The sequence below is a fragment of the Pleurodeles waltl genome, chromosome 10 (assembly GCF_031143425.1).
Source record: "Pleurodeles waltl isolate 20211129_DDA chromosome 10, aPleWal1.hap1.20221129, whole genome shotgun sequence".
Taxonomy (NCBI): Eukaryota; Metazoa; Chordata; class Amphibia; order Caudata; family Salamandridae; genus Pleurodeles; species Pleurodeles waltl.
Genome location: NC_090449.1, coordinates 724,941,673 through 724,969,627, shown reverse-complemented (window position 1 = coordinate 724,969,627; position 27,955 = coordinate 724,941,673). Strand labels below are relative to the sequence as shown.

Genomic DNA, 27,955 nt, shown 5'->3' with positions numbered 1-27,955 from the left:
AAATCAATGGGAGACCAAGGGGTCTCTTCAGCGATGCGGGCAGGCAAGGGGGGGGCTCCTCGGGGTAGCCACCACCTGGGCAAGGGAGAGGGCCTCCTGGGGGTCACTCCTGCACTGGAGTTCCGATCTTTCAGGTCCTGGGGGCTGCGGGTGCAGAGTCTTTACCAGGCGTCGGGATCTGGGAGTCAGGCAGTCACGGTCAGGGGGAGCCTCGGGATTCCCTCTGTAGGCGTCGCTGTGGGGGTGCAGGGGGGGGCAACTCTGGCTACTCACGGTCTCGTAGTCGCCGGGGAGTCCTCCTTGAAGTGTTGTTTCTCCACAACTCGAGCCGGGGGCCTCGGGTGCAGAGTAGCAAGTCTCACGCTTACGGCGGGAAACACAAGTTGTTTTAAAGTTGCTCCTTCGTTACAAAGTTGCAGTCTTGGGTGAACAGAGCCACTGTCCTCGGGAGTTCTTTGTCCTTCTAGAGCAGGGCAGTCCTCTGAGGATTCAGAGGTCGCTGGTCCCTGGGGAAAGATTCGCTGGAGCAGTGTCTTTAGAAGTGGGGAGACAGGCCGGTAGAGCTGGGGCCAAAGCAGTTTGTGTCTCCGTCTTCTCTGCAGGGTTTTTCAGCTTAGCAGTCCTCTTCTTCTTAGGTTGCAGGAATCTAGTTTCCTAGGTTCTGGGGAGCCCCTAAATACTGAATTTAGGGATGTGTTTAGGTCTGGGAGGGCAGTAGCCAATGGCTACTGTCCTGGAGGGTGGCTACACCCTCTTTGTGCCTCCTCCCTGAGGGGAGGGGGGCACATCCCTAATCCTATTGGGGGAATCCTCCATCTGCAAGATGGAGGATTTCTAAAAGCCAGAGTCAGCTCAGCTCAGGACACCTTAGGGGCTGTCCTTACTGGCCAGTGACTCCTCCTTGTTTTTCTCATGATCTCTCCTGGACTTGCCGCCAAAAGTGGGGGCTGTGTCCAGGGGGCAGGCATCTCCACTAGCTGGAGTGCTCTGGGACATTGCAACACGAAGCCTGAGCCTTTGAGGCTCACTGCTAGGCGTCACAGTTCCTGCAGGGAGGAGGTGTAAAGCACCTCCACCCAGAGCAGGCTTTTGTTTCTGTCCTCAGAGAGCACAAAGGCCCTCACCACATAGGGTCAGAAACTGGTCTCTCAGCAGCAGGCTGGCACAGACCAGTCAGTCCTGCACTGAACAATTGGGTAAAATACAGGGGTTATCTCTAAGATGCCCTCTGTGTGCATTTTTTAATAAATCCAACACTGGCATCAGTGTGGGTTTATTATTCTGAGAAGTTTGATACCAAACTTCCCAGTATTCAGTGTAGCCATTATCGAGCTGTGGAGTTCGTTTTTGACAGACTCCCAGACCATATACTCTTATGGCTAACCTGCACTTACAATGCCTAAGGTTTTGCTTAGACACTGTAGGGGCATAGTGCTCATGCACCTATGCCCTCAACTGTGGTATAGTGCACCCTGCCTTAGGGCTGTGAGGCCTGCTAGAGGGGTGACTTACCTATGCCACAGGCAGTGTGAGGTTGGCATGGCACCCTGAGGGGAGTGCCATGTCGACTTAGTCATTTTCTCCCCACCAGCACACACAAGCTGGCAAGCAGTGTGTCTGTGCTGAGTGAGGGGTCCCTAGGGTGGCATAAGACATGCTGCAGCCCTTAGAGACCTTCCCTGGCATCAGGGCCCTTGGTACCAGGGGTACCAGTTACAAGGGACTTACCTGGGTGCCAGGGTTGTGCCAATTGTGGAGACAACGGTACATTTTAGGTGAAAGAACACTGGTGCTGGGGCCTGGTTAGCAGGGTCCCAGCACACTTCTCAGTCAAGTCAGCATCAGTATCAGGCAAAAAGTGGGGGGTAACTGCAACAGGGAGCCATTTCTTTACAGGCACCCATAGCCTTAGCTGCCTCAGAATCTTTCTTCAATTTCTCTATGGTGATATCCAACTCTGGGCCAAGTAAGTGCTGTTTATCAAAAGGCATATTGAGTACTGCCTGTTGTATCTCAGGTTTGAACCCTGAACTTCTTAACCAGACGTGCCTTCTGATGACCGCACTAGTTTTAATAACCCTTTCTGCTGTGTCTGCTGCATCTAGGGCATACCTAATTTGATTGTTCGAGATAGCCTGGCCCTCTGTAACTATCTGCTGTGCCCTTTTTTTGGTTTTCTGGAGGAAGGTATTGTAACAACTCCTCCATCTCATCCCAATGAACTCTATCATATCTGGCTAAAAGAGCCTGAGAGTTGGCAATTCTCCAGTGATTAGAAGCTTGAGTTGCTACTCTCTTCCCTGCTGCATCTAACTTGTGGTTTTCTGTATCTGGGGGAGGAGCATCCCTGGTGGACTGACTATTTGCCCTTTACCCTCATGCACTAACAACAACAGAGTCAGGTGGCAGTTGTTGTGTGAGCCTTATGTCTTAAGACTCCTCGGTAGTTGGAGCATATTTTCCTCCCACAGGTTTTAGCTTCGAAAGTTTGGAGACAGGATGTTTTAGACGGGCCGAGAATGCCAGATGGCAGTTTTTTTGGTTCCGAAACAGATGATGGGTGTTTCGCTCAGAGGTGCAAGTCTCCACTCTTCAACTTGATCCTGAAACTGGTGTTGAACGCTGTAAAGAAATGGCTCCCTGTTGCAGTTACCCCCCACTTTTTGCCTGATACTGATGCTGACTTGACTGAGAAGTGTGCTGGGACCCTGCTAACCAGGCCCCAGCACCAGTGTTCCTTCACCTAAAATGTACCATTGTATCCACAATTGGCACACCCTGGCATTCAGATAAGTCCCTTGTAACTGGTACTTCTAGTACCAAGGGCCCTGATGCCAAGAAAGGTCTCTAAGGGCTGCAGCATGTCTTATGCCACCCTAGAGACCCCTCACTCAGCACAGACACACTGCTTACAAGCCTGTGTGTGCTGGTGAGAACAAAATGAGTAAGTCGACATGGCACTCCCCTCAGGGTGCCATGCCAGCCTCTCACTGCCTATGCAGTATAGGTAAGACACCCCTCTAGCAGGCCTTACAGCCCTAAGGCAGGGTGCACTATACCATAGGTGAGGGTACCAGTGCATGAGCACTGTGCCCCTACAGTGTCTAAGCAAAACCTTAGACATTGTAAGTGCAGGGTAGCCATAAGAGTATATGGTCTGGGAGTCTGTTTTACACGGACTCCACAGCACCATAATGGCTACACTGAAAACTGGGAAGTTTGGTATCAAACTTCTCAGCACAATAAATGCACACTGATGCCAGTGTACATTTTATTGCAAAATACACCCCAGAGGGCACCTTAGAGGTGCCCCCTGAAACTTAACCAACTAGCTGTGTAGGCTGACTGGTTCCAGCAGCCTGCCACACTAGAGACATGTTGCTGGCCCCATGGGGAGAGTGCCTTTGTCACTCTGAGGCCAGTAACAAAGCCTGCACTGGGTGGAGATGCTAACACCTCCCCCAGGCAGGAGCTGTGACACCTGGCGGTGAGCCTCAAAGGCTCACCCCTTTGTCACAGCCCAGCAGGGCACTCCAGCTTAGTGGAGTTGCCCGCCCCCTCCGGCCACGGCCCCCACTTTTGGCGGCAAGGCTGGAGGGAACAAAGAAAGCAACAAGGAGGAGTCACTGGCCAGTCAGGACAGCCCCTAAGGTGTCCTGAGCTGAAGTGACTCTAACTTTTAGAAATCCTCCATCTTGCAGATGGAGGATTCCCCCAATAGGGTTAGGATTGTGACCCCCTCCCCTTGGGAGGAGGCACAAAGAGGGTGTACCCACCCTCAGGGCTAGTAGCCATTGGCTACTAACCCCCCAGACCTAAACACGCCCTTAAATTTAGTATTTAAGGGCTACCCTGAACCCTAGAAAAGCAGATTCCTGCAACTACAAGAAGAAGGACTGCCTAGCTGAAAAACCCCTGCAGAGGAAGACCAGAAGACGACAACTGCCTTGGCTCCAGAAACTCACCGGCCTGTCTCCTGCCTTCCAAAGATCCTGCTCCAGCGACGCCTTCCGAAGGGACCAGCGACCTCGACATCCTCTGAGGACTGCCCCTGCTTCGAAAAGACAAGAAACTCCCGAGGACAGCGGACCTGCTCCAAGAAAAGCTGCAACTTTGTTTCCAGCAGCTTTAAAGAACCCTGCAAGCTCCCCGCAAGAAGCGTGAGACTTGCAACACTGCACCCGGCGACCCCGACTCGGCTGGTGGAGATCCGACGCCTCAGGAGGGACCCCAGGACTACTCTGATACTGTGAGTACCAAAACCTGTCCCCCCTGAGCCCCCACAGCGCCGCCTGCAGAGGGAATCCCGAGGCTTCCCCTGACCGCGACTCCTTGAATCCAAAGTCCCGACACCTGGGAGAGACCCTGCACCCGCAGCCCCCAGGACCTGAAGGACCGGACTTTCACTGGAGAAGTGACCCCCAGGAGTCCCTCTCCCTTGCCCAAGTGGAGGTTTCCCCGAGGAATCCCCCCCTTGCCTGCCTGCAGCGCTGAAGAGATCCCGAGATCTCTCATAGACTAACATTGCGAACCCGACGCCTGTTCCTACACTGCACCCGGCCGCCCCCGCGCTGCTGAGGGTGAAATTTCTGTGTGGACTTGTGTCCCCCCCGGTGCCCTACAAAACCCCCCTGGTCTGCCCTCCGAAGACGCGGGTACTTACCTGCAAGCAGACCGGAACCGGGGCACCCCCTTCTCTCCATTCTAGCCTATGTGTTTTGGGCACCACTTTGGACTCTGCACCTGACCGGCCCTGAGCTACTGGTGTGGTGACTTTGGGGTTGCTCTGAACCCCCAACGGTGGGCTACCTTGGACCAAGAACTGAACCCTGTAAGTGTCTTACTTACCTGGTAAAACTAATCAAAACTTACCTCCCCTAGGAACTGTGAAAATTGCACTAAGTGTCCACTTTTAAAACAGCTATTTGTCAATAACTTGAAAAGTATACATGCAATTTTGATGATTTGAAGTTCCTAAAGTACTTACCTGCAATACCTTTCGAATGAGATATTACATGTAGAATTTGAACCTGTGGTTCTTAAAATAAACTAAGAAAAGATATTTTTCTATATAAAAACCTATTGGCTGGATTTGTCTCTGAGTGTGTGTACCTCATTTATTGTCTTGTGTATGTGCAACAAATGCTTAACACTACTCCTTGGATAAGCCTACTGCTCGACCACACTACCACAAAATAGAGCATTAGTATTATCTATTTTTACCACTATTTTACCTCTAAGGGGAACCCTTGGACTCTGTGCATGCTATTCCTTACTTTGAAATAGCACATACAGAGCCAACTTCCTACATTGGTGGATCAGCGGTGGGATACAAGACTTTGCATTTGCTGGACTACTCAGCCAATACCTGATCACACGACAAATTCCAAAATTGTCATTAGAAATTGATTTTTGCAATTTGAAAAGTTTTCTAAATTCTTAAAAGACCTGCTAGGGCCTTGTGTTAGATCCTGTTTAGCATTTCTTTTAGAGTTTAAAAGTTTGTAAAAGTTTGAATTAGATTCTAGAACCAGTTGTAGATTCTTAAAAAGTATTCCAACTTTTAGAAGCAAAATGTCTAGCACAGATGTGACTGTGGTGGAACTCGACACCACACCTTACCTCCATCTTAAGATGAGGGAGCTAAGGTCACTCTGTAAAATAAAGAAAATAACAATGGGCCCCAAACCTACCAAAATACAGCTCCAGGAGCTTTTGGCAGAGTTTGAAAAGGCCAACCCCTCTGAGGGTGGCAACTCAGAGGAAGAGGATAGTGACTTGGAGGACAATTCCCCCCTACCAGTCCTATCTAGGGAGAACAGGGTCCCTCAAACCCTGACTCCAAAAATAATAGTCAGAGATGCTGGTTCCCTCACAGGAGAGACCAACACCTCTGAAATCACTGAGGATAACTCCAGTGAAGATGACCCCCTGTTAGCCAGGATGGTCAAAAGATTGGCTTTGGAAAAGCAGCTCCTAGCCATAGAAAGGGAAAGAAAAGAGATGGGCCTAGGTCCCATCGATGGTGGCAGCAACTTAAATAGGGTCAGAGATTCTCCTGACATCCTAAAAATCCCCAAAGGGATTGTAACAAAATATGAAGATGGTGATGACATCACCAAATGGTTCACAGCTTTTGAGAGGGCTTGTGTAACCAGAAAAGTAAACAGATCTCACTGGGGTGCTCTCCTTTGGGAAATGTTCACTGGAAAGTGTAGGGATAGACTCCTCACACTCTCTGGAAAAGATGCAGAATCTTATGACCTCATGAAGGGTACCCTGATTGAGGGCTTTGGATTCTCCACTGAGGAGTATAGAATTAGATTCAGGGGGGCTCAAAAATCCTCGAGCCAGACCTGGGTTGATTTTGTAGACTACTCAGTAAAAACACTAGATGGTTGGTTAACTGGAAATGAAGTGTGTGACTATGTTGGGCTTTATAATTTGTTTATGAAAGAACACATTTTAAGTAACTGCTTCAATGAAAAGTTGCATCAGTATCTGGTAGACCTAGGTCCAATTTCTCCCCAAGAATTGGGAAAGAAGGCAGACCACTGGGTCAAGACTAGGGTAACCAAAACTTCCACTGGGGGTGACCAAAAGAAAGGGGTTACAAAAACTCCCCAGGAGAAATTGGGTGACACTAGAAACAAAGAAAAAGAGTCCTCTGTAGGCCCCCAAAAACCAGAACAGGTGGGTGGGCCCCAAGACACAACCCAAAACAAAGGTGGGTACCAGGGTAAGAACTGGGATGCCACTAAGGCATGGTGCCACAACTGTAAACAGTCTGGGCACCACACCAAGGACCCTTCTTGTCCCAAAAACAAACCCCAGAACAAAATTCCAGGGGTAACCAGTGTAGCCATTGGAGATGACTCCTCAGATGAGGAGGTCTTCATAGCTTTCAACTGGAAAATGGGCCCAACAGGTGAGTTGGAGATTCCAGAGGGAAGTAGACACTTCCACCACCTACAGGTGAATGGAATCCCAGCCACTGCCCTGAGAGACACTTGTGCCAGTCACACTATTGTGCATGACAGGCTGGTGCTCTCAAACCAGTACATCCCAGGTGAGACTGCCAGAGTAAGAGTTAGCCTAGACAGGGTCACTAAGAGGCCTGTGGCTTTAGTGCCCATAGAAGTGGGTGGCACTCTTAGCTGGAGAAGGGTAGTAGTCAGTACAGACCTCCCCCTTGATTGTCTCCTTGGAAATGACTACCCAGAGGTTAGTCAGAGCCCAAGAGAGGAACTGGTCCAGTGCCAGTCCTCTCCCAAGGATTCTGGAAATCCTGCCTCTGCAGTAAATGCAAGCAGGCCCCAGAAGAAGAAGAAAAGAAAACAGAGTAGGAGGGGTGGACAACCTTTAGCCAAGGTTACAGCAAGCCAGGGAGATTCTGCTCCAGTAGGGGAGAACTCCAAAAATGGCCCTGATAAAGTCCAACCTGACCCACAAGAAGTCCTGGCTAGTCAGGCAACTGTTAAACCTGAGTGGGTGGCTCCTCAGCTAACAGAAGAAAGAGTGGAAGAAGGGTGTTTACTACAAGATGTGGTAACCCCCCACTCCAATACAGCAGACAGGCAACCTGAACCCAAAGAAGCCTGTAACTTAGCCCCTTCCCTTTTAGGTGAAGAGCTAAAGGTGTGGTTCTGGGCACTGACAGCTGTCAGTGGCCTCTGCTGGGTGTTAGCCTTTATGGCTGCACTATCCTTAGCATGGTGGTCTGACCCCATGCCAAATAGCAAGTTAGGCCCCCTGACCCTATTGGTCATGGTGGGGTTACTCCAGCTCTGGGTAACCTCTCTGTGTAAGCTAGGGGTGACCCTGGCCAAGATAAGGTTAGCAGAGGTGGACACCTCTAAGACCAAAATAGAAAGAATGGGTGGAGACATTGAAGAGGCAGACAAGAGGCAATTCAGACTAGGTCCTATCACTGTGGAAGTGGGTCAGTTCCCCAAAGGGAATGACCTGAACAGAAGGATGTAAGGCAGAGTAGGCCCTGCAACTAACCAGCCTATTTCTCCTACTCTTCCTCGCCTGACAGACTAGGAAGACTCTCCCAGCTTGGGCTGAGTCTCCTGGCCTGTAGGCTGGGGGGGGCTTGTGTAAAGAAATGGCTCCCTGTTGCAGTTACCCCCCACTTTTTGCCTGATACTGATGCTGACTTGACTGAGAAGTGTGCTGGGACCCTGCTAACCAGGCCCCAGCACCAGTGTTCCTTCACCTAAAATGTACCATTGTATCCACAATTGGCACACCCTGGCATTCAGATAAGTCCCTTGTAACTGGTACTTCTAGTACCAAGGGCCCTGATGCCAAGAAAGGTCTCTAAGGGCTGCAGCATGTCTTATGCCACCCTAGAGACCCCTCACTCAGCACAGACACACTGCTTACAAGCCTGTGTGTGCTGGTGAGAACAAAATGAGTAAGTCGACATGGCACTCCCCTCAGGGTGCCATGCCAGCCTCTCACTGCCTATGCAGTATAGGTAAGACACCCCTCTAGCAGGCCTTACAGCCCTAAGGCAGGGTGCACTATACCATAGGTGAGGGTACCAGTGCATGAGCACTGTGCCCCTACAGTGTCTAAGCAAAACCTTAGACATTGTAAGTGCAGGGTAGCCATAAGAGTATATGGTCTGGGAGTCTGTTTTACACGGACTCCACAGCACCATAATGGCTACACTGAAAACTGGGAAGTTTGGTATCAAACTTCTCAGCACAATAAATGCACACTGATGCCAGTGTACATTTTATTGCAAAATACACCCCAGAGGGCACCTTAGAGGTGCCCCCTGAAACTTAACCAACTAGCTGTGTAGGCTGACTGGTTCCAGCAGCCTGCCACACTAGAGACATGTTGCTGGCCCCATGGGGAGAGTGCCTTTGTCACTCTGAGGCCAGTAACAAAGCCTGCACTGGGTGGAGATGCTAACACCTCCCCCAGGCAGGAGCTGTGACACCTGGCGGTGAGCCTCAAAGGCTCACCCCTTTGTCACAGCCCAGCAGGGCACTCCAGCTTAGTGGAGTTGCCCGCCCCCTCCGGCCACGGCCCCCACTTTTGGCGGCAAGGCTGGAGGGAACAAAGAAAGCAACAAGGAGGAGTCACTGGCCAGTCAGGACAGCCCCTAAGGTGTCCTGAGCTGAAGTGACTCTAACTTTTAGAAATCCTCCATCTTGCAGATGGAGGATTCCCCCAATAGGGTTAGGATTGTGACCCCCTCCCCTTGGGAGGAGGCACAAAGAGGGTGTACCCACCCTCAGGGCTAGTAGCCATTGGCTACTAACCCCCCAGACCTAAACACGCCCTTAAATTTAGTATTTAAGGGCTACCCTGAACCCTAGAAAAGCAGATTCCTGCAACTACAAGAAGAAGGACTGCCTAGCTGAAAAACCCCTGCAGAGGAAGACCAGAAGACGACAACTGCCTTGGCTCCAGAAACTCACCGGCCTGTCTCCTGCCTTCCAAAGATCCTGCTCCAGCGACGCCTTCCGAAGGGACCAGCGACCTCGACATCCTCTGAGGACTGCCCCTGCTTCGAAAAGACAAGAAACTCCCGAGGACAGCGGACCTGCTCCAAGAAAAGCTGCAACTTTGTTTCCAGCAGCTTTAAAGAACCCTGCAAGCTCCCCGCAAGAAGCGTGAGACTTGCAACACTGCACCCGGCGACCCCGACTCGGCTGGTGGAGATCCGACGCCTCAGGAGGGACCCCAGGACTACTCTGATACTGTGAGTACCAAAACCTGTCCCCCCTGAGCCCCCACAGCGCCGCCTGCAGAGGGAATCCCGAGGCTTCCCCTGACCGCGACTCCTTGAATCCAAAGTCCCGACACCTGGGAGAGACCCTGCACCCGCAGCCCCCAGGACCTGAAGGACCGGACTTTCACTGGAGAAGTGACCCCCAGGAGTCCCTCTCCCTTGCCCAAGTGGAGGTTTCCCCGAGGAATCCCCCCCTTGCCTGCCTGCAGCGCTGAAGAGATCCCGAGATCTCTCATAGACTAACATTGCGAACCCGACGCCTGTTCCTACACTGCACCCGGCCGCCCCCGCGCTGCTGAGGGTGAAATTTCTGTGTGGACTTGTGTCCCCCCCGGTGCCCTACAAAACCCCCCTGGTCTGCCCTCCGAAGACGCGGGTACTTACCTGCAAGCAGACCGGAACCGGGGCACCCCCTTCTCTCCATTCTAGCCTATGTGTTTTGGGCACCACTTTGGACTCTGCACCTGACCGGCCCTGAGCTACTGGTGTGGTGACTTTGGGGTTGCTCTGAACCCCCAACGGTGGGCTACCTTGGACCAAGAACTGAACCCTGTAAGTGTCTTACTTACCTGGTAAAACTAATCAAAACTTACCTCCCCTAGGAACTGTGAAAATTGCACTAAGTGTCCACTTTTAAAACAGCTATTTGTCAATAACTTGAAAAGTATACATGCAATTTTGATGATTTGAAGTTCCTAAAGTACTTACCTGCAATACCTTTCGAATGAGATATTACATGTAGAATTTGAACCTGTGGTTCTTAAAATAAACTAAGAAAAGATATTTTTCTATATAAAAACCTATTGGCTGGATTTGTCTCTGAGTGTGTGTACCTCATTTATTGTCTTGTGTATGTGCAACAAATGCTTAACACTACTCCTTGGATAAGCCTACTGCTCGACCACACTACCACAAAATAGAGCATTAGTATTATCTATTTTTACCACTATTTTACCTCTAAGGGGAACCCTTGGACTCTGTGCATGCTATTCCTTACTTTGAAATAGCACATACAGAGCCAACTTCCTACAAACGCTGTTCGTCGGCGCCGAATGCACCTTGGTCTTTTTCGGTGCCGAACAAGGGGGTTGGTCATCAGTATGTATTTCGGTCCGACCATGGCCGACAAGCAGTGATGGATCCAAGACCAGTGTTGATTTATTTTTAGGTGCCTTTTGGTGACGTGAAGAATCTGATGTATTGAAGTACTGCGCCGCTGGAATCGATTGGCTGTCCCCATCCAAGTCTCGGTCGGAGTCAGAATCTGCGATGGAAACTTGAGCCTGAGCTTGCTTTGTTCCGACGACTTGGATACCATCTCCAACAGACGCGCTCTTCGATCCATCGAAGTTTTCTTCGAACGGAAGGATCGACACGCCTCACAGCTTTCCTTCCTGTGATCCGGAGAGAGAGAGAGAGTTTGCATACAGTGTTGGTCGGTATGGTGTGGACACGGAGGGCAAAAGCAAAACAGAGTCTGATCCAGCCTGATATCATTCGACAACCACGAGTCGAAGTAGGCCCAAGAAGGGGGCGGTCACCTGAAAGGGCGTTTAATCGACCCCAGTGATTACAATCTGATCAAATATAAATGAGAAAACGTGATCGAAAACGATACTGACGTTTATAGAAAGAAGAGTGAACTTCTGATAGTACCAAACCGAGATCTACAGGAGCGAGAGGAAACGTGTCCGAACCAGACTGCGTAAAGAAAACAATCTAACAAAGGACTCGCTGCCCATGCGCACTATCAACGAAAGGAGGAGTCACTTGATCTTGTGACTCGAAAAAGCTTCTTTGAAGAAAAACAACTTGTAACACTCCAAGCCAAACACTAGATGGCGGATTTATGCAAAGCATGTGTATTTGCAGTTGCACATATATATATGCGAAATCTATAGTCCAAAGGTACTATCGGTTTGAGGCTAGATGGAACACGATTAAAACAATACAGACGATTAAATTTGTTTTCTAAGGTTTCTGATTCAAAATCTCCGAACCCAACAGCAGAAAGAAAAAAAATCTAACAATGGAGTCGATGCCCGTGCGCACTGTAACAGAGAGGAGGAGTCACTATTTACTGTTAGCCCAAAAGGTGGAGCCACCTTTAAATGGGGACACTTGTGAGCAAGTGCTGCCCTATTGTTTAGGTTGACAGGTTGGCACTTGGGAAGAAGATGGGAAACAAGTTGCCAAACTGGTTTCTCAGGGATGTGTAGCCCCCTTGGAAGCCATACCTCCGGGCTTGGCTAGGGAGCTCTGGATGCTGAGAGAAAGGTTCTGCCATGTTGGGAGTGGGCAGATCGTACAGCCAGATGCCACACTTCTCAGGAAGTGGTCATCAGGAAAGTGGGAACACGGTCAACGGGCTGGAACTTAGTAGCCCATTGACTACCAACCACATCCTACCATGAGGGCATTTTCTGAACATACGTAGAGCACCCCTGGCTCACAGAACTCTGGAAAAAGGACTGCCCTGCTGCACCAAGGACCAGACGAAGAGAGGCTGCATCAACATGGACTGCACCTGCTGTGTCTGGTGGCTGGCAAGGGAGAAGGGATTGTGCCTGCTCATGGAGAAGTAGTCTCCAGTGCCCAGCCAAAGCAAGGGTAAGCTGGTGAACCTCCTGTTCGGAGCACAGCATCACAATAGCAGCTGAAGAAGCCTGCTGGGCTAAGTTGTGAGCCCAGATTTAAACAATACTGCCAACCACTGCTGTGCAGGACCAGATGCTCAAAGTTGCATCCAAGTTTGTTCAACTCAGGAGAGTCGGAGTGGAGCATGTTTGCCCAGAAGAAAGTTATAACATAGGAAAGGTTTTGGATGCAACCATGATATCAGGCCCAGTGGCAAATGGAATTCTGCCAGGACAGACAGGACTTTGAGGGACATTGAGCCCTGTGGCCAGGACCATCTCACCCCACTTGAGGACCGAGGAGTAGCCACAGAAAGACACCCCATAAACCACAGAGCATCTTCAGCATTCTATGTCCCTTGCATCAGGAACACTTCTATATAAACCTACAGCAAGGGGAAAAAGTGCCTGGAGCTGCCTGAAGACTTTTTTCTGCAAAGGTAACAGTTTCTGAAGACCTTACTGGTCCCAAAGACTGCTCCCTGCCGGAGTTGGTTGCCGAAAGTAACTAACAGACTGCAATAGAACTAGCCAAACATTTCCCTAAAAAGGTTTAAGTGTCAAAGTCACTGATTTTGCAAATATTTGGTTGCCGTTATATACTGTACCTAGCTGCAGATTCCTAACCTGTGAATTCTCCCCGGGTGCCTGAATAGATCCAGAATATTTTTCGTGAGCAGTACCCCTGCGCGTCTGTAGGTGGTGTCTATCAGCTCTGCATTGCTCTTCAGCATCATGCGGCCCCCGAAATGATGTCACAGTTCCTATACAGGTGCCACCCAAGCGCACCAATTTCATTTTCTTTTCACGACTTTCCACACCAGTAGCGTGGAGCCATGAAGAACAACAACATCACTACCTGATCCCTTTCCACCAAAATGTCAAACGCAAACCTAGGGGTCTGGGCTTTCTCCCTCGTCGGATGTGGGCAGGGAGGGGTGTGGGTTGAGATTACCCAGTTTAGGTGCAGTAAAACAAGCTAATTGTCAGATGCACATTTCTCCCACACCCCTTTCTTTCCCATGAACTGATGCACTTCAATCACGGATAATAGCTAATGGGTGGTGAGGTGTTCAAATATGACATATCCTGAAGTCTCGTAAAACGTTTTTTTAGTGTTGGGACTGTACACACCTGAGTGGAGCAAAAATGTACTTAAGATCAGCTTTCGCCATAGGTATAATACAGTGAAAGCACTACGGATTTTCAAGTGAAAATCATAAAAAAAAACAACAAAAAAAAAACATTAAAATCAGGAAATCACTCACGTAATAATGGCTCATTGTGTACATGTTGTTTTCCAGGTGACACTTGCCATCGTTTGGTAAAACGATTCCACCAAGTTTACCATCGCCAGCAAAATGAAAACCTGCATCAGTGGAAAATACCAACAAACGTGTAACATTTCTCCAACCGATTTGTTCCTATGAAGAAAATGAGTAAATGTTTGAGTTGTGTGAAAACAATTAACAAATATCCTCAAATAAATGTTTAGTAACACCAATTAAAACATTACTCAAAACAAGTTAATTCAGTTTACTGCAAACAAAATATTATCCAGTGTAAATGTTTTAACAAAATAAATCAAGCAACTTCAAACTCACTATGTGTATAAATCCGCAACAATGTTTTATTTTCCACAGTACGCCATACATTACACAGTACACTGCATTAAGTGTGTAGGAAAGTGCCACTGTTGGCATAGTTATCCCCCCCTTTTTTTGCCTAGTGTTGATGCCAACTTTGAGTGAAAGTGTGCTGAGAATCTGCTAACCAGGCCCCCAGCACCAGTGTTCTTTCCCTAAAACTGTACCTTTGTTCCCACAATTGGCACAGCCCTGTCACCCAGATAAGTCCCTTGTAAATGGTACCCCTGGTACCAAGGGCCCTGATGCCAGGGAAGGTCTCTAAGGGCTGCAGCATATCTTATGCCACCCTGGGGACCCCCTCACTCAGCACATGCACACTGCCTCACAGCTTTTGTGTGCTGGTGGGAAGAAAAAGACTAAGTTGACATGGCACTCCCCTCAGGGTGCCATGCCCACAACCCACTGCCTGTGGCATAGGTAAGTCACCCCTCTAGCAGGCCTTACAGACCTAAGGCAGGGTGCACAATACCACAGGCGAGGGCATATGTGCATGAGCACTATGCCCCTACAGTGTCTAAGCAAAACCTTAGTCATTGTAAGTGCAGGGTAGCCATAAAGAGTATATGGTCTGGGAGTTTGTCAAATACGAACTCCACAGTTCCATAATGGCTACACTGAAATCTGGGACGTTTGGTATCAAACTTCTCAGTACAATAAATACACACTGATGTCAGTGTGTGATTTATTTTAACATGCACCCAGAGGGCATCTTAGAGATGCTCCCCTGAATACCAATCCGACTTCTAGTGTAGGCTGACCAGTTCCTGCCAGCCTGCCACAGATCCTGGGGGCTGTGGGTGCAGTGCTGGTTCCAGGCTAGAGGGGTGACTTACCTATGCCACAGGCAGCGTGAGGTTGGCATGGCACTCTGAGGGGAGTGCCATGTCGACTTAGTCATTTTCTCCCCACAAGCACACACAAGCTGTGAAGCAGTGTGCATGTGCTGTGTGAGGGGTCCCCAGGGTGGCATAAGACATGCTGCAGCCCTTAGAGACCTTCCCTGGCATCAGGGCCCTTGGTACCAGGGGTACCAGTTGCAAGGGACTTATCTGAGTGCCAGGGCTGTGCCAATTGTGGAAGTAAAAGTACAGTTTAGGGAAAGAACACTGGTGTGCTGGGGTCCCAGCACACTTTCAATCACAACTTAGCATCAGCAAAGGGAACAAGTTAGGGGGTAACCATGCCAAGGAGGCATTTCCTTACAACTAGCATGACAGAGTTGCCTTTACAATGATGTCACAGCTAACCCCAACAATAGAGAGATGGCGCAAAGATAAAGCAGAGTCGTCCCTGGCTGAGGAAAGGTACAGCAGAATGAATAGGCGGGATGATAGACTCCCGAAGGCGCTTACCACATGGAGAGCTTTGTGTGATAAATTGTTGGGTCCTTCGTAAGAGACGACCACAGACTCAGAATGTAGTGATGACTCTGATGATTCAGGAGGACCGGGCATAGGGAGACTGGGAGGAGGGGAGCCATCTATCTCCAGCAAAAAGAAGATGTGAATAAATCCGTAGGGGACCAATTTATTATTCTAGATGTTTGACAAATGGGGTTCATTGTGCATCTCCGATTAATTATGAACTGATGACACATGGATGCCTTTGAAAACCAATGCCCAATTGTGTATGTGATGACTGCCTTGTTGATTTGTTAATAAAATAAAGTTTAAAAAAAAAAATATATATATATAAAGTGTATTCCCCGACAGGGCCTTTTGCAGGAGAATAGATTTTAACTTTCAGCAAAGAAGCCTACAAATGAGATAGTCTTGGAAGGAGCTAGCGTGAATACCAAGATGCAACTCCAACTCTTTGAGGTCCAAGTGTTTATTTAAGGCCCATTAAAGATGGTACAATAGCCTCCGACGTTAACATGTCTAAGGCAATAATGCGGACATAATGTTCAACTCCAGTCTGAGCGTCCACCGATATGAGGTGTGAAATAGTTTCCTCCCACTTCTTATGTTTTCTATGATAGTTGTGGAATTTGAATAGTCAATTTCTCCTGAACGCCTAGGGCAAAGGATACTGCTAATGCAAAGGTTTAGATAATCAGTTTGTTTATCAACTCATGCAGTTTGTTAAAGATGAAATGAGGAGCCTGATCATATGCAGTGGGTGGCAATGTTCTCAAACTGTGTGTCTAAATCCAAGCATATCAGTTTGATTTTCTGACGTACACTGGACAAACAAATGCTAGACTTTATTAAACATAGAGTGCAGATTTACTGAACCACCACAAATGGGAAAAAGATGCTCTCTTCATCAAACAAGAAGACAGTATGAGGAGGAAGAACAGTGTGAATGTAGGATGCTTTCAGACACTCATCACAAACTAACCATTTACCATTGAAAGTGTGAAATTTTGCACTTGACTCAATCAAAATTTTGGTTTGTGAACCTGGTTCAATCCACGGTAAAACAGAAGTGTCTTTCCATTTCTAAAAAAACAAGCATGCTTCACCACACATTACATGGTTTACAGAGAGCCCAAGTTGGTCTAACCACTTCTAAATACGTACCTTTGAGAAAATCAGTTCCAGGATTCCAGAGGCAAAGTATGCTACGGCTACTCAGTTCAACCCACATCTAGTTTGAGGGGAAGGAAACAGTATGGCAAAAGTGCAAGACTACTAAAACATCTCTAGTGAGCTGCTGTCTTAAGAGATTTCTAGAATTGCCTCTATAAGTTAAAGAAAGCAATCTTCATATACTCAAAGAAACCAACTAATGTATTTAGGTTGCCATTCTATAACGTTTCACCATAAAAATTTCAAAGCAAGTGCTACTTACACCACAAACAGCAACCTGCATTATGGCATCAAATCCACCTTCAGGAGAATCCAGATTGCCAGAAATGTGCTGTTTTCCTACAAGCTCATTGAACAGACTGCCATCGTTCGTAAGATTAAGCACATTTTTGTAGCTAAAAGGGCTAGTGCAGTTTTGTTCACTAGTGCAAGGGTTCAGAAGTTTAGCAGGTGTCGTACTGATGTAAGGCATCACAGTTTTCTCCACAAAAGAACCAAAACCTAAAAAATAAATAAAAAAAAATTAAAAAAAAAGACGAAAGAGGAGAGTTTACTATATTGGGACATAATCAGAAATTATCTCATCTTTTTACTAAGGTTGCAAGATGGTTGCCCACCAGCTTTCAAATAATTTTTTACAAGCCTTATGTTTGAATGGGTAAGCTTTTACTTAAGACCCTACATTTCATTATATAAACATGCAAGCAACTTCTATAGCTCCTTTTCCAGACATATCAATAATAAGAAAGTAAAAATTAACCATAAAAATACATTTCACATGAAAACAGTTAACTTTAATTACAAGCTAAACAAATCACACATTTAAACGACTGGTTTGCTTTTTAAACAGCACAGTTTACCCAAGCTTCAGCTGCAGCAATACCAGGTCTTATGTTTGGTAACTTTCAATATGTTAATCATGTTCTTTATCGCCAACCCTAATTATTCCACTCTTCTCCCATGCTCACAAATGCAAAGTACCTTAATCCCCAAACATCCACTAAAGCAGAGACCAACTCCTATTCATTCAACAGCAGTACAAATTATGCTTCCCTGCAAAGTGCTATGCAATATGCTTTAAAAAGGTTTTGAGATCGCTTCGTGTCCTGAGAATGCACACAAACCTACCTCTGAAAAAATGTGTTTTTTTTACCAGGGTTGGAACTAGGTTCGGAGACAGCGGGTGCAGTGGTGACTTCAGGTGTCGGGATTTGGCGGTTCCAGAAGCTTCCAAGTCCCTTCTTTTGGAGTTTGATGGAGAACAAGTCCTCTGTTCACAGGGGGGTGAGTGGGGAGTGGTCTTCAGTCTTATTTGAAGGTAGGCAGTCCTTCTGGGTTTCGGAAGTCACAGCTGTATAAAACTCAACTTTGGTGAAGATTTAAACAAGGGACGCAGACAGGTTTGTACCAGGCCACCTGTTTCTTTTCTCCTCTTCTGCTTTCACGGCTCTTCGGCGCCCTTGGTCTTTTTAGGTTGTCAGGATCTGCTTCTCTGCTGCCAGAGCCTCCCCCTAAATAATGGATTTAGGGGTGTGTAAGGTAGTAGCCAATGGCCTACTGACCCTTGGAGTCACTATGCCTCTTAGATGACCACTTCCTGTGGGAAGTGGCCATAACCCTGTCCCAGGATTCCGAGGTATGCCATCTTTAAGAGGACTACCTCTGAAAAATCATGTTCACCTCTGTTTAGCCTACCTTAGGGGTGGTACTAGCCTGGAGGTGGCATGTCTGACTAGGTAATTTTGCGTCCAGTCCGGGCGCAAAGTGGGCTCTGGACGGAGTGGTGGCTACCTCTCCTGTGAGGGGAGCCAGATTTGCATTTCAAAGGCGGTAGCCCTTTGAGGCTTGCCACCTTAGGAAAGCTAATCAGCAGGTCATCCTGTGGGAGGGAGTGTTGCACCCTCTTCCTGGACAGGCTTTTGTGTTGGGCATGCAGAGATCAGAGGACTATCACCCCAGGGGGCCAGAACAGGGGAACTGGGGAAACAACTGTACAGTTTAGGGAAAGAGACTTGGCACTGGCAACCTTGTTAGCAGGAACCAGGTGCACTTTAGTTGAAATCACATTAGATACCAGGCAAAAAGTGGGGTGGGATAACCATGTTAAAAAGGGCACTTTCCTACAGTACCTGTTTAGGTGTCTGAGGTCCAGAATTGGCCTAAGAGACCCGTTCTTTTTGGATATTAGGAAGTAAATTGAATAGAACCCCTTGGCTTGTTGGTGTAATCACAATTGCCATTGCTTCTTTTTGCAGTAGAGCTTGGAAACCCTCTATGAGCAGCTTCTAATGGTCTGTTGACAGTCTTCGGGCATAGTGGAATGTTTGGAGGTGTTGAGTTGAGCTCCAGGCAATAACCATGTTGGATAATATAAACATCCAAGTTAAAGTTTTGTGGAGGTGGTGGATGATTTTGAGAAACCACCCTTGCCTCCACCTCTAGAGTTGTTACCTCTGTGTGAGCCCTTAAAGTACCACCTAGGGGATGTAGTTTGTGACTGGGGACACTGATGTGAGCTGGAAGTGTCAGAAGATGTGTGTAGGAAGTTGGCTCTGTATGTACTATTTCAAAAGTAAGAAATAGCATACACAGAGTCCAAGGGTTCCCCTTAGAGGTAAGATAGTGGCAAAAAGAGATAATTCTAATGCTCTATTTTGTGGTAGTGTGGTCGAGCAGTAGGCTTATCAGAGGGTAGTGTTAAGCATTTGTTGTACACACACAGGCAATAAATGAGGAACACACACTCAAAGACAATTGCAGGCCAATAGGTTTTTATATAGAAAAATATATTTTCTTAGTTTATTTTAAGAACCACAGGTTCAAGATCTACAAGTAATACTTCAAATGAAAGGTATTTCACTCAGGTATCTTAGGAACTTTCAATCAACACAATATCATGTACAGTTTTAGCAAAAATGGTAATAAGCTACTTTAAAACTAGACACTGCAATGTTCAACAGTTCCTGGGGGAAGTAAGTATTGGTTAGTTTTGCAGGTAAGTAAAACACCTACATGGTTCAAAGTTGGGTCCAAGGTAGCCCACCGTTGGGGGTTCAGGGAAACCCCAAAGTTACCACACCAGCAGCTCAGGGCCGGTCAGGTGCAGAGGTCAAAGTGGTGCCCAAAACGCATAGGCTTCAATGGAGAAGTGGGTGCCCCGGTTCCAGTCTGCCAGCAGGTAAGTAACCTTGACTTCGGAGGGCAGGCCAGTGGGGTTCTGTAGGGCACTGGGGGGGGGGGGGCGCACAAGTCAGCACAAAAAGCACACCTTCAGCGGCACAGGGGCGGCCGGGTGCAGGGTGCAAACAGGTGTCTGGTTTGCAATTGGTTTCAATGGGAGACCCAGGGGTATCTTCAGCGAAGCAGGCAGGCAGGGGGGGTCCTCGGGGTAGCCACCACCTGGGCAAGGGAGAGGGCCACCTGGGGGTGGCTCCTGCACTGGAGGTCGGATCCTTCAGGTTCTGGGGGCTGCGGGTGCAGTGTGTTTCCCAGACGTCGGGTTCTTTGAAGCAGGCAGTCGTTGTCAGGGGGAGCCTCTGGATTCCCTCTGCAGGCGTCTCTGTGGGGGTTCAACTCTGGCTACTCACGGGCTCGTAGTCGCCGGGGAGTCCTCCCTGTAGAGTTAGTTTTCTGCAGGTGGAGCCGGAGGCATCGGGTGCAGAGTGGAAAATCTCACGACCTTCGAGCGGGAAACGTGTGGTCTTTAAAAGTTGCTTCTTTGTTGCAAAGTTGCAGTTTCTTTGTAACAGGGCCGCTGTCCTCTGGAGTTCTTGGTCCTTTTAGATGCAGGGTAGTCCTCTGAGGCTTCAGAAGTCGCTGGACCCTGGGGGACGAGTCATTGTTGCAGTTTTTCCTCCAAGTGGGGAGACAGGTCGGTAGGGCTGGGGCCAAAGCAGTTGGTGTTTCAGTCTTCTCTGCAGGGCTTCAGGTCAGTAGTTCTTCTTCGTCGTCTTCAGGTTGCAGGAATCTATCTTGCTTGGTTCTGGGGGCCCCTAAATACTCAATTTAGGGGGGAGTTTAGGTCTGGGGGGTTAGTAGCCAATGGCTACTAGCCCTGAGCGTGGCCACACCCTCTTTGTGCCTCCTCCCTAAGGGGAGGGGGGCACATCCCTAATCCTATTGGGGGAATCCTCCATCTGCAAGAAGTCAGAGTCACCTCAGCTCAGGACACCTTAGGGGTTGTCCTGACTGGCCAGTGACTCCTCCTTGTTTTTCTCATTTTCTCCTCCGGCCTTGCCGCCAAAAGTGGGGCCGTGGCCGGAGGGGGCGGGCATCTCCACTAGCTGGGATGCCCTGTGGCGCTGTAACAAAGGGGGTGAGCCTTTGAGGTTCACCGCCAGGTGTTACAGTTCCTGCAGGGGGAGGTGAGAAGCACCTCCACCCAGTACAGGCTTTGTTACTAGCCACAGAGTGACAAAGGCACTCTCCCCATGTGGACAGCAACATGTCTGGTGTGTGGCAGGCGGGCAAAACTAGTCAGCCCACACTGGAAGTCAGGTATGTTTTCAGGGGGCATCTCTAAGATGCCCTCTGGGTGTATTTCACAATAAAAATGTACACTGGCATCAGTGTGCATTTATTGTGCTGAGAAGTGTGATACCAAACTTACCAGTGTAGCCATTATGGTGCTGTGGAGTTCGTGTTTGACAGACTCCCAGACCATATACTCTTATGGCTACCCTGCACTTACAATGTCTAAGGTTTTGCTTAGACACTGTAGGGGCATAGTGCCCATGCACCTATGCCCTCACCTGTGGTATAGTGTGTAGGAGGCTGGACTGGCTTGTAGTGAGTACCAAGGGGTACTTGCACCTTGCACCAGGCCCAGTTATCCCTTATTAGTGTATAGGGTGTCTAGCAGCTTAGGCTGATAGATAATGGTAGCTTAGCAGAGCAGCTTAGGCTGAACTAGGAGACGTGTGAAGCTACTACAATACCACTTAGTGTCATATGCACAATATCATAAGAAAACACAATACACAGTTATACTAAAAATAAAGGTACTTTATTTTTATGACAATATGCCAAAGTATCTTAGAGTGTACCCTCAGTGAGAGGATAGGAAATATACACAAGATATATATACACAATAGCAAAAATATGCAGTATAGTCTTAGAAAACAGTGCAAACAATGTATAGTTACAATAGGATGCAATGGGGAAACATAGGGATAGGGGCAACACAAACCATATACTCCAAAAGTGGAATGCGAACCACGAATGGACCCCAAACCTATGTGACCTTGTAGAGGGTCGCTGGGACTATTAGAAAATAGTGAGAGTTAGAAAAATAACCCTCCCCAAGACCCTGAAAAGTGAGTGCAAAGTGCACTAAAGTTCCCCTAAGGACAAAGAAGTCGTGTTAGAGGAATAATGCAGGAAAGACACAAACCAACAATGCAACAACTGTGGATTTCCAATCTAGGGTACCTATGGAACAAGGGGACCAAGTCCAAAAGTCACAAGCAAGTCGGAGATGGGCAAATGCCCAGGAAATGCCAGCTGCGGGTGCAAAGAAGCTTCTACTGGACAGAAGAAGCTGAGGTTTCTGCAGGAACGAAAAGGGCTAGAGACTTCCCCTTTGGTGGACGGATCCCTCTCGCCGTGGAGAGTCGTGCAGAAGTGTTTTCCCGCCGAAAGAACGCCAACAAGCCTTGCTAGCTGCAAATCGTGCGGTTAGCGTTTTTGGACGCTGCTGTGGCCCTGGAGGGACCAGGAGGTCGCAAATTGGACCAGGAGAGAGAGGGGACGTCGAGCAAGACAAGGAGCCCTCTCAGCAGCAGGTAGCACCCGGAGAAGTGCCAGAAACAGGCACTACGAGGATGCGTGAAACGGTGCTCACCCGAAGTCGCACAAAGGAGTCCCACGTCGCCGGAGACCAACTTAGAAAGTCGTGCAATGCAGGTTAGAGTGCCGTGGACCCAGGCTTGGCTGTGCACAAAGGATTTCCGCCGGAAGTGCACAGGGGCCGGAGTAGCTGCAAAAGTCGCGGTTCCCAGCAATGCAGCCCAGCGAGGTGAGGCAAGGACTTACCTCCACCAAACTTGGACTGAAGAGTCACTGGACTGTGGGGGTCACTTGGACAGAGTCGCTGGATTCGATGGACCTCGCTCGTCGTGCTGAGAGGAGACCCAAGGGACCGGTAATGCAGCTTTTTGGTGCCTGCGGTTGCAGGGGGAAGATTCCGTCGACCCACGGGAGATTTCTTCGGAGCTTCTGGTGCAGAGAGGAGGCAGACTACCCCCACAGCATGCACAAGCAGGAAAACAGTCGAGAAGGCGGCAGGATCAGCGTTACAGAGTTGCAGTAGTCGTCTTTGCTACTATGTTGCAGGTTTGCAGGCTTCCAGCGCGGTCAGCAGTCGATTCCTTGGCAGAAGGTGAAGAGAGAGATACAGAGGAACTCGGATGAGCTCTTGCATTCGTTATCTATCTAAAGTTTCCCCAGAGACAGAGACCCTAAATAGCCAGAAAAGAGGGTTTGGCTACCTAGGAGAGAGGATAGGCTACTAACACCTGAAGGAGCCTATCAGAAGGAGTCTCTGACGTCACCTGGTGGCACTGGCCACTCAGAGCAGTCCAGTGTGCCAGCAGCACCTCTGTTTCCAAGATGGCAGAGGTCTGGAGCACACTAGAGGAGCTCTGGACACCTCCCAGGGGAGGTGCAGGTCAGGGGAGTGGTCACTCCCCTTTCCTTTGTCCAGTTTCGCGCCAGAGCAGGGCTAAGGGGTCCCCTGAACCGGTGTAGACTGGCTAATGCAGAATTGGGCACATCTGTGCCCAACAAAGCATTTCCAGAGGCTGGGGGAGGCTACTCCTCCCCTGCCTTCACACCATTTTCCAAAGGGAGAGGGTGTAACACCCTCTCTCAGAGGAAGTCCTTTGTTCTGCCATCCTGGGCCAGGCCTGGCTGGACCCCAGGAGGGCAGATGCCTGTCTGAGGGGTTGGCAGCAGCAGCAGCTGCAGTGAAACCCCAGGAAGGGCAGTTTGGCAGTACCAGGGTCTGTGCTACAGACCACTGGGATCATGGGATTGTGCCAACTATGCCAGGATGGCATAGAGGGGGCAATTCCATGATCATAGACATGTTACATGGCCATATTCGGAGTTACCATTGTGAAGCTACATATAGGTAGTGACTTATATGTAGTGCACGCGTGCAATGGTGTCCCCGCACTCACAAAGTTCAGGGAATTGGCTCTGAACAATGTGGGGGCACCTTGGCTAGTGCCAGGGTGCCCTCACACTAAGTAACTTTGCACCTAACTTTTACCAGGTAAATGTTAGACATATATGTGACTTATAAGTTACTTAAGTGCAGTGTAAAATGGCTGTGAAATAACGTGGACGTTATTTCACTCAGGCTGCAGTGGAGGCCTGTGTAAGAATTGTCAGAGCTCCCTATGGGTGGCAAAAGAAATGCTGCAGCCCATAGGGATCTCCTGGAACCCCAATACCCTGGGTACCTCAATACCATATACTAGGGAATTATAAGGGTGTTCCAGTAAGCCAATGTAAATTGGTAAAAATGGTCACTAGCCTGTTAGTGACAATTTGGAAAGAAATGAGAGAGCATAACCACTGAGGTTCTGATTAGCAGAGCCTCAGTGAGACAGTTAGTCACTACACAGGTAACACATTCAGGCACACTTATGAGCACTGGGGCCCTGGGTTACCAGGGTCCCAGTGACACATACAACTAAAACAACATATATACAGTGAAAAATGGGGGTAACATGCCAGGCAAGATGGTACTTTCCTACATAGTGCACCCTGCCTTAGGGCTGTAAGGCATGCTAGAGGGGTGCCTTATCTATGCCACAGACAGTGTGAGGTTGGCATGGCACCCTGAGGGGAGTGCCATGTCGACTTACTCATTTTGTCCTCACCAGCACACACAAGCTGGCAAGCAGTGTGTCTGTGCTGAGTGAGGGGTCCCCAGGGTGGCATAAGATATGCTGCAGCCCTTAGAGACCTTCCCTGGCATCAGGGCCCTTGGTACCAGGGGTACCAGTTACAAGGGACTTACCTGGATGCCAGGGTGTGCCAATTGTGTGAACAAAAGTACAGGTTAGGGAAAGAACACAGGTGCTGGGGCCTGGTTAGCAGGCCTCAGCACACTTTCAATTCAAAACATAGCAGGCACTTTCCTATATATGGCCCGTTAGCAGTGGTGGCCCATGCACCGTGGTTTGGGTGGGAACGGATTGTCACTTGAGGGCTTGGACAGGGGCACAGGTACTCACTTCGTGCTGTCCCAAAGGAACGTCCTGCATCTGTAGGCTGAACTCTATATTGAAGTCCTGGATGGAAATTACCTTTTTCTCAGCTGCCGAAGCCTTGTGCAGTTCTTCCTCTGCCTTCGCGACATCATTTTTGGCCAAAGATGTTGGGTGTCTCTTCAAGATCTTTACGCTCCATTTCTTTCCAACGTGCCCATCGGTCCTGCAACTTTTTCTTTCATTGAGAGGATCGACATGCCACAGACTTTTTCGTTATGGCCAGAAGACAACACAGGTTACAAACCTGATGAAGGCCAGTGTGCAAGTATTTCATGTGGCATCTGGTACAGAATCGAAACGGAATGGATTTCATTAGCAACGCATCGTTGGTCGAAGCCAATAAGATGACAAAAGGTCCGGATGAGGAGGCCCGAAGGCTGTGACTGGAAAACCTTGAATCGACGGGTGATGGTTTTCTTCTGTTTTTGACGTACAGCAGTGCAATGCAAACGAAAACATTACCCCCGGGCATAGAGGGCAACAACGGACCAAAGGGAGTCCAAAAATGATCTTGAACCAGATCGCCCAGGAGCACGTCCGATCCCGATAGCGGAAAGAAAAACAAACAATGGAGTTGATGCCCATGTACAGTATCACCGAGAGGAGGAGTCACTTTGCCTCATGACTCAAGAGACTTATTCGAAGAATAACAACTTGCACACATCCAGACCCAAAACTAGACGGCAGGAGTATGCAGAGCATGTGTAACTACTACTAACGTGTTATCACTGTATACTCCCTCAAGGAGTGCAGGACAGCCCCTAAGCTTTTGCCTTGATTGCTGAATGTATTCACTAAGTAGAGGCTAGTCACATTTTTTATTTTAAGGACAAGTAGTTCTGCCCTAAATTTCATATCAGTCAGATTATGAAAAATTCAGAAATGTTAATGGAGCATCTGCATAAATTAACCATGAAAAGCATTACAAATCCTAGACTGTAAAGCACAGACAACAATTTGCTACCAGTCAGAATTGTCTGCATCAACACTTACCAATTCTAAAATCTGAGGTAATTTTCTTCATTTCACTCATGAGAGCAGTTCCAAGACTTTTCACGTTCTCTAAATCATCCTTCATTGAAAATGACAAATCCATCAGATAATACAGATCAATTGGGTAGTCTTCAGCTCTCTTGAATTTTAGAGCAAAGGTCTGTGGTTCTCCTAGTTAAACAAAACAAATAAAATTAAAAAAAATAACCAAACAGAGGAAACATAAGACTGAAATGCCTTTACTTTCAACACACATACAGACATGTTAAGTGTAACGGTTTCAAACATTAACAGTCATATCTATGCAAATTTACAAATTGGTTATAACGTGCATGGTAGCAGTGGCCAAAATGTTCGGGTGAACCTTACCACACGCAAATGTTACTGTTCTTTTTATTACATGCACAGAAGACTAACGGTTGTTTCGCAGCAGGAGTAAAAAAAAAAAAAAAAAAAGTCCAGCAAGTTTGCATTTAGGTTCCCTTTGAGGGACTGTGCTGTGCATTTAACTCAATGTATTTACATTGAGGTAATACAGTGCCCGAAATACATTATGAGGAATTCTTGTGCTGCAGGGCATTTTGTCTGTGCTCCACATTGGTTTTTAAAACAAAATCCAGGGACGCTGCTTGCATAACTAGCAGAAATGGGCAGAACTGTTTCAAATGTGCACCTGTCAAAAGCTTTTTTTTAAATAATTACATAGGTGAAGGAAGAAATAAAAAAATCACTCACTTGTAATGCAAGGTAGTCTTTATTTTATGTGCTGCCTCACGGCCACTTCACTCCCCATATACACAGGAGAGAGAAAGTAATTTAGCAGGTACAGTTGGGAGTCCAAACCAATAATAGGGAAGCCACACCCTCCACCACAACATTCTTCTGTCACTATCCTAACTTAAATCATTCAGTTGAATGACAGCATAAACGATTTTATTCTTTGAGGTTTCCAAAAACATCTTTTCTCAGACCCAAATCAAAAGCATTTCAGACTTTGGGAACTTTCTCACCCAAGGACCAACCAATGTGCTCTGAACTACACATGAGTTGGTCATCAGAGGATACTTACTGGGATGTAACGGGTAACTTGCTTTAGCAGGTACCCATGCTTTATGTTCCCATAGGCATAGGTGTAATGCAGTGAAAAACGAGAATCAGGGCTCTGGTAGAAACCAATTTCCATTTTAAGAGCTGGTTTGGCATAGTCATGTTTATTCAAGTTGAAGCACTTATCGGCAGCATCATCTTCGGCTTGGAAACCTTATTGTGAGATTTTTTGATAGCTTGATTATTAGGCTTCCAAAGAAACAAATACAGTACTGCAAGTCCACTGCAACCAGTCATTTTGTCAGTTCCATCGGATTGCTGCATATTGACCTTTGGAATAAAAGTGAAATGTGCATGGAAAATTATATATACACACACAATCCATTCTGTCTGTGCTGTGACCGTGTAATGTGGAAGTTATAAGTCCCTGACTATAGAGGGAGATGATTAGGACTGTTGTGGGGTATTTTGCTTATCAATTAATGACAGGGTATCGACGGTTGATAACATAAGCAGGTTTGACGGATTATTGTGCATCTGGATGTACAATTACTCAACAGCACTGTACAATGAGAAATGCACCAGAGCAAGAAGATGGATACAGGCTCTGATAAATAATGATGGGAAAAGGAAGGATCTCAATGGGGTTCTGCACCGCATTTTATGCTTAAATGATAGATCAAGTTTGTGATGGAACATAAAGAACGTCTTTAAAATAGATGTAAGGAAATGCCTCCTTGGCATGGTTACCCCCTGACTTTTTGCCTTTGCTGATGCTATGTTTTGAATTGAAAGTATGCTGAGGCCTGCTAACCAGGCCCCAGCACCAGTGTTCTTTCCCTAACCTGTACTTCTGTTTTCACAATTGGCACACCCTGGCATCCAGGTAAGTCCCTTGTAACTGGTACCAAGGGCCCTGATGCCAGGGAAGGTCTCTAAGGGCTGCAGCATAGCTTATGCCACCCTGGGGACCCCTCACTCAGCACATGCACACTGCTTGCCAGCTTGTGTGTGCTGGTGAGGACAAAACGAGTAAGTCGACATGGCACTCCCCTCA

General features: G+C 47.9%; 1 protein-coding gene across 6 annotated transcripts in view; it reads right to left on the bottom strand.

Moving 5' to 3' along the window:
* The window catches only part of ITGB1 (integrin subunit beta 1), a 367,090-nt gene that overhangs the window by 252,788 nt on the left and 86,347 nt on the right, over positions 1-27,955 (bottom strand). For all 6 annotated transcript variants that reach the window (XM_069211246.1, XM_069211243.1, XM_069211245.1 and 3 more), the window contains exons 5-7: positions 25,852-26,022; positions 16,839-17,077; positions 13,662-13,817 (exon numbers count right to left, since the gene is read on the bottom strand). In XM_069211246.1, the coding sequence (XP_069067347.1) occupies positions 13,662-13,817; positions 16,839-17,077; positions 25,852-26,022 (566 nt within the window). The remainder of the gene's footprint in view (positions 1-13,661; positions 13,818-16,838; positions 17,078-25,851; positions 26,023-27,955) is intronic.